We start from the raw sequence: 6,224 nt of genomic DNA, 5'->3' as shown, positions 1-6,224 counted from the left end.
CTCAGGGGCCTGAATCACTACATCTGAGGCCCTGCTAAGGTGGAGCAGAAGGTGGGGGCCCAGAGTCACCAGCCCCGGCTGGAGCAGAGAGCAGTCCCAGCCCTGCTCCTAAGGCTCCTGTACCTGGGGTGGACAAGTTGAGGCAGAACGTCTGTGCCATGACCAAATGTGAGCAGCATGTGGAGAAGGCCTAGACATAAAAATGTCTCTCCTCTCTCCTCTGCTGCCCTTCCCACTCAGAATTAGGTGTTGGCACACTCAGGAATTGCTTCTGTCTTCCCAGGTTTTTGCAGCCTAGCAACAGAGCCTCCTCCTTCATCCCACACCTGATCTGGGGTTTGCCTTCCTCCCAAGGGGCACTTGGAAGGTGGAAAGTGAAATCTGAGGCTGGTTCTGGGGTTGGCAGTGGTGATTTTAGCTGGGCCCTTGGGGATGTGACCAGGGACACAGATGAACTTTCCTAGGCCTAGTAACCTCTTGGAGGACTGTGAGTTAAGAGTAGGGTCCTGGCTATCCCGAAGACTGCTGCTTTTCAGGCATGAACCAGCTTTTAACCAGGAATGAATTAAGTAAGCACATAAGTCAGAAGGGGCTGGAAATGTGGCAAGTCAGTATGGTAGAGGGGAATGGGCATGGGCTTTGGAGACAGATAACTCTGGAGTCAAATCCTGCTTCCACCACTGAGCAGCTAGGTGACCTCGATGAATCACTTCTCCTCCCTGAGCCTTAGTGTTCCCCTTGTGTAAAATGGGGATAGTGAAACTCATCTCAAAGGATTGTGAAAGGAAATGCATCTAACACAGTTATTGACACAGAGTAGGCCCAGTAAGTGGCAGGCTGCTTTCCATACTCAAGTTTTGATGTCCTGCCATGCACTTGGGGGGAACCTCATCTCCAAGCTAGAGTTTGATGTGCCCTTGCATCTTGTTCTCATCTGTTCTTGCTCACAGCCCAATAAAGGGCCCCGGTAGGATCTAAGAGACCCTAGGCAGCTCCTCCTCAACCCTGTCTACCCAGATCCCTCTCACTCTGGAGGCCCTGTCCCTGAGTGTAAGAGGGGCCCAGCTTCTTCTTTTTTATTTCCCCCCAAATAGAGGTCCGCTCTACAGCCAAAGAGATAATCAGAGAATTCAGTGAGAAACTCAGTATCTCAGTCTCCTACTTAAATGCGATAAAGGCATGAAACTATAAATGGTAGAGCACTTCTGTGCCCCAAATGGTTCCTCACTTAATTATTTCCATAGAGAAACAGCAAGGAGACTTTATATCCTTGGCAGTCCCAAATCCATATCTTTCTCCTGTGCTTTCTCTTCTTCCTCATACTGGGGCACAGTTCTGCCAAGGTCACCACAGTTGTTCCAGGCCTTGTGTTCAAGCGCGTGTGCCAAGCTAGTGTGTGCCACACTCCTGTTCAGTGAGAGCCTCATTTGTCCCAGGCGCCCGCAGTGCTATGAAAGACCAATAGGGGGAGACATTAGCATGTGAGTGTGTCTGTTGGGGTCCAACCAGGGAGAGTAGGTCAGACCAGGAGGGCCAGAGCTATGGGATGGAGCCAAAGTTATAAGCTAGGAAGCAAGGAGGGGCGGGGAGAATGGGCCAGGGCTGGGAGACAAAGGCCCAGATGGCGAGGCCCGGAGAGGCTGGAGTCCAGTACCTCGAGGCCGGGAAACCCGCTTTTGCTTTGACAAAAGGCGCCTGCCTCTCGCCTTTTATTCTTTGCCCCCGAGGTGTCTTTCTTAATGGAGGTGCCCCCTTATCTCTGTTGGCCTATCCCGAGGCCTTGCCTACGCCTTCAGACAGGAATGGACTCTAAATCTGTCCTCCTGGGGCTCTCCCCCAAATCTGAAATTCCGAAGGCCTAGTACCTAGGGGTGAAAATCTCAACTCCCTCCCCCCCCCCCCCCCCCCCCCCCCCCCCCGCCGGATCCCGTACTTAACCTGTCTGAATCTCCACTACCCACTGCTATCCATTTGTATGTTCAGGATTCCGGGTCCATGTGCAAACGGACACTGCATTGCGAGGGCTGAAGGAGGAATGGTCACCAGAGCCATACCGGAGACTGGCCCAGAGCAAACAGACTATCCTTGCCACAGAGCTGAGCACAGAGCAGGATTTCAGGGTTCGCGTATGTATAAAAGAGAACGGAAGTACTACTTTCCTGGGATACTTGTGACAGGGCCTATGTGGCCCAGGTCAGTCGGAGTGTTGACCAGGCCCTCGGGGAGGAGAGGAGGCAGACAGCTCTAGAGGAGCGCCAACTTCCCACGGGTGAGCGCTCTGGGAACAGGACTAGGCGGAACCCACCCCTAACCGCACCAGCCACACACTCAGATTGGTGCCATCGAGAGCGCGGCGTCCTTAAGAGCTCCATGAAGCCCCGCCCCTTCCTGTTCTGGGGGCGTGGTATGGGGCAAGGACCCCGTAACGGAGCTTGCTATTGGCTAAGAGCAGTAGGGTTGGCCTTGCTTTCGGAGGAGCAAAGGAGTAGACAGCTCAGCAGTCACGGAAGGAGTCTAAGCGCGCTGGACAGCAGTGGGAGGTGTGTGAGGCGTGTGAGGCTCACATTGGCCGCAGACCCTCGGGTGCAATCGCCAGGGAGCGAGGACTCTGAGACGCGGCTACTGGGCCACCCTGCCGAGGCTTCAGAGGCACAAACTGATGGGACTGGCTCGCACTGCTGCATCTCCCTGCTCGTCTAAGTGCACTGAACGGTGGCCGCGTTGAAGAAGAAACTGTCGGGGGGCGCGGAGCCCGGAGTCCCAGTGTGGCCTGGAGGAACGGAACCCGTGTCAGGGCGACCCAGGCGGGAGCCCCCGGACCGCACTCGGGTTGTAGGGAGACTCCCACGTCTTCCGAGGGGCCCAGATCCCTGGACGGTCAAGGCTTCGGGGAGGCCACAAAGTCCCCAGCAGGGAGACCGCGTTGGGGAAAGGGTGTGCAGTCCACAACAGTCTCCGAAAGCAGAGCGGAATCGAGCGGGTGCACCCGGGGGCGTAGAGCCCCCATCACGCCTAGTGCGGCGGAGAGGTCAGGGGAGCGAACCCTCGGAGGCCGCAGCCCCTGCTCGGGCTGGGGGCGACTGCCCAGTGAGTCCTCCTGGCCAGCCGGGAGGAGAAGAGCGACACCGAAGCCGGCGGGAGGGGAGCACTTCAAGGCCGGCAGCCGCGGAGGATGGGAGCCTGAGCGCCTCAGAACGCAGAGCGGCAGGGGAAGACCAGGCGAGCTTTGCTGAGGAGGCGCCAGGGGATCCCGAACTGCAGCCTGCCCCCGGGAAGATGGCCCGGCCTGGGCAGCGTTGGCTCGGCAAGTGGCTTGTGGCGATGGTCGTGTTGGCACTGTGCCGACTTGCCACGCCGCTGGCCAAGAACCTGGAGCCCGTGTCCTGGAGCTCCCTCAACCCCAAGTGAGTAACTTATCTGCTCTGGTCCCTGGGGGTGGAAGGCACTCACTCCCTCGGGGTGAGGCCGTGGGCCCCAGAGTGCGAATGGGGAGGTGTTCGGAAGAGGAGCGGCGCCACATTTTGTCTCTGTTTTTTTGCGAGTGTTTTCCTGCGGGCGTGAGGGGCAGGGTGCGGCGGGGTGGGGTGGGGGCCCTTGGCTGGGTTGTGACCCTGAGGCTTGTGACCCCTCTCCTCTGTGCGTCCCAGATCAAGTAGAGATGGTCGCGCCAGGCGGAGCTGGGATTCCAGGCGCTCGCAAGCGCACTAAAGAGCTGGGTGGTGGGGTGGGGGAGAGAAGGCAGCCTCTTCTGGGGCCCCTGGGAAGGTGGCGGTTTTCGCCCAGAGCCTGGGGGGAGGGGGGGGAGGAGCTTGACCTAGGCTGGGGATGAGGGCGGAACATTGATTCCTCATTTGTTTAGCTGTGAAGGGACCAAGGCCCGGGACTCTGAGCCTGGGGCGGGTAGCAGCACCCGTATATCAGTTCGGGCTTCTCCCATTTTCATTTCTCTTTCTTCCCTGTTTGCATCCCTAGCTTTTCGCTTTGCTGTCTCTTGTAGCCCCCCTTTTCTCCCTGCCGGGCCTTGGAAGGGCGGGCACCACTTCCAGGCTCACAAAGGCGGCGGGTGGAGAGCGGGGAGTGGGAGAGGGGTTGGGGGGGGCTTCGACCCAGCGCCCCGTCGGGAGGTACAGTGGATCTAGTGGCAGAGATTCCAGGGCACCCAGGAAGACAGCGGCTCAGCCTGGGAGGGAGGTGGGTGGGGAGGGAGGGATTTGAAGAATTTCTGCCCAAGCAGTCCCCTGGCCCCCACCCTATGTCCCTCAGATTGGAGAGCTGTGCTTAGCTTTCCCCAAGGGGTTGGGTAGGCAGCTATGTAGAAGAGACCCTTTCTTTTTTTCCTCCTTCCCCTTCACAACCGCTCCCTCCCCCCCCCCCCCCCAGAGCAACACACACACCTTTCAGGGCGGTGGCTCACTGGTTTCTGGGCTGTTAGTGGGGAGTGGACAGGGGCTGCATGGTGACCTCTGGACCTTTTTCTCTTTTGGATTCCAGGACTCAGGTTGGAACCCAGGGTCAAAATTGCTCTTCCTTCCTATTTTCTTGAGGCCCCCACAGTGTGCAGACACCTCCACTTAGTGGGAAAGTGGGGGGCCTTGGCCTGCCCTGTCTGTGATCTCACATTCCTGTTTCTGAAATATTTTCCTGTCCAATCTCCCGGGATCCTCACTAACTTCCCAGGATCTTGCCCACCTCAGCCTCTTAGGTCCCAGGGATGGTGTACTTCTCAGCTCTGGACTGTGAGAGGACAGCTTATTTAGTTCTCCTTGGGTTAAGGTAGGGTCCTATTTACTGGTCTGTGGGGTAGCTAAACCAGGGTCAAGGTAGAGGGCTCTGTCTGGGTACCACAAAGGGATTAGCAAGAGTTTCTCCCCTACCCAAAGCCAAATTGGGTGCAGTGCTCTCCTAACAGTAGGAACTCAAAATGGCCTGGGGGCCCTGGGCTGCTGAACCTAGGGGAAAAGGTCGTAAAGTGCCCAGTTCTCCCCTGTAAGGTTGGAGGCTGGGAATGTTCCCTCTTGAGCAGTGAGAGCTGAAAGCTTCCTGGGGTAGCCCATCCTAGGGGCTCATGGGAGTGACCTAATTGCTCTCTCGGGTCTCTAACCAGAGATAGCACACAGCTCCGCAGCTGGAAGGGAGCCCTCCTGCAGAGTTGAGGCGATGGGGGTGGGGGGAAGCTGAGAAAAACAAGATCTCTCTGAGCTTCCTCCTTTTTGTGTTTTGAGCCTTTAGTACTCTGGACTGGTTTACAGGTTTTTGAGATCTGACACCCCTGCATCCACTTCAAGCTGAATACAGGCATCCTGGGGTGTGGGGGCGAAGGCTGAGGACTCAGTAGGACCTGCACGAATTCCACCCTATAATTGAGCAGGTCCTGGGAATAGTTGGGAATGGTCCTGGTACCCCTGCACCCCCCCATGCACCGTCCATCTACTCTTAGGGGTCTGCAATGCAGCTGCCAAGGGGAGAGGCGAAAAGACAAGAAGGAGGCACTGCCCTCTGCTCAGCTGGAGCTCTGGGAGCTGCCTCTGCCTCCACGTCCAACCCTCAGGCTGCCACAGCCTTTCAAATGAACAGTTTCTCTCTGGCTCCGTCCATCTCCCTCTTTGCTTCTGGCCTGAGATCTCCCTCTCAGGTCCATGTGGATCGGCCTTCTCTGCTTTCTGATCCGAGCTCACCTCCCTTCTCTAGCTAGGCTCACCAGCTCTCCCTCTTTCTCACACTCCCTCTCACTCTTAGTCACTCTCTGCCTCTTTTTCTCAAGTCCTTTTGTTTCTCGCACATGCCCGTGCTCTCCCTCACAGGCTCATTTTCTCTGGTCCCTCCCCTCTTCCTCCTGGCTTTTGGTCTGTCTTGTTAGCCCTGTCAGAAGCTGCCCCCCCCCCCCCAATCTCCCAGCGCTTATAAACCCTGCTTAATTGCTTCCTCCTTGGGTAAAAATCAAAATAAAGAAGTGGTGGGGCCAGGAGTATGTTACCACATTCCGGGGCGCACCTCAGCCCTGAGCAGCAGAGGAGAGCTGGAAGGGCCAGCTCAAGACTCTCAGCCTCTTTCCCAATTGGCACTAGGGCCTCCCAGTTTGGTAGACCCTGGGTGGCAAGAACTTTTGCCTCCTTTGCCCTCTTGTCAGTTTTGTCCGATGAGCACAGGGTGGGGAGGGGGGTTTGGTCCAACTAGAGTCTGGGAGGAACCAGTGTATATGCCTGTGCTTGGGTGGGGGACTGTGA

General features: G+C 57.1%; 1 protein-coding gene across 2 annotated transcripts in view; it reads left to right on the top strand.

The window, feature by feature from the left end:
- Positions 1-2,465: 2,465 nt before the first annotated feature.
- The window catches only part of EFNB1 (ephrin B1), an 88,559-nt gene continuing 84,800 nt past the window's right edge, over positions 2,466-6,224 (top strand). The window contains exon 1 of one of the 2 annotated variants that reach the window (XM_081126029.1): positions 2,466-3,404. In XM_081126029.1, the coding sequence (XP_080982155.1) occupies positions 3,277-3,404 (128 nt within the window). In that variant the 5' untranslated portion in view covers positions 2,466-3,276. The remainder of the gene's footprint in view (positions 3,405-6,224) is intronic. The other variant, XM_081126030.1, reaches the window with a different exon arrangement.

The sequence above is a fragment of the Miniopterus schreibersii genome (genome assembly GCF_964146895.1).
Source record: "Miniopterus schreibersii genome assembly, chromosome: X".
NCBI lineage: Eukaryota > Metazoa > Chordata > Mammalia > Chiroptera > Miniopteridae > Miniopterus > Miniopterus schreibersii.
The sequence above is the reverse complement of the archived record's forward strand: the minus strand, read 5'-3'. Positions and strand labels throughout refer to the sequence as shown.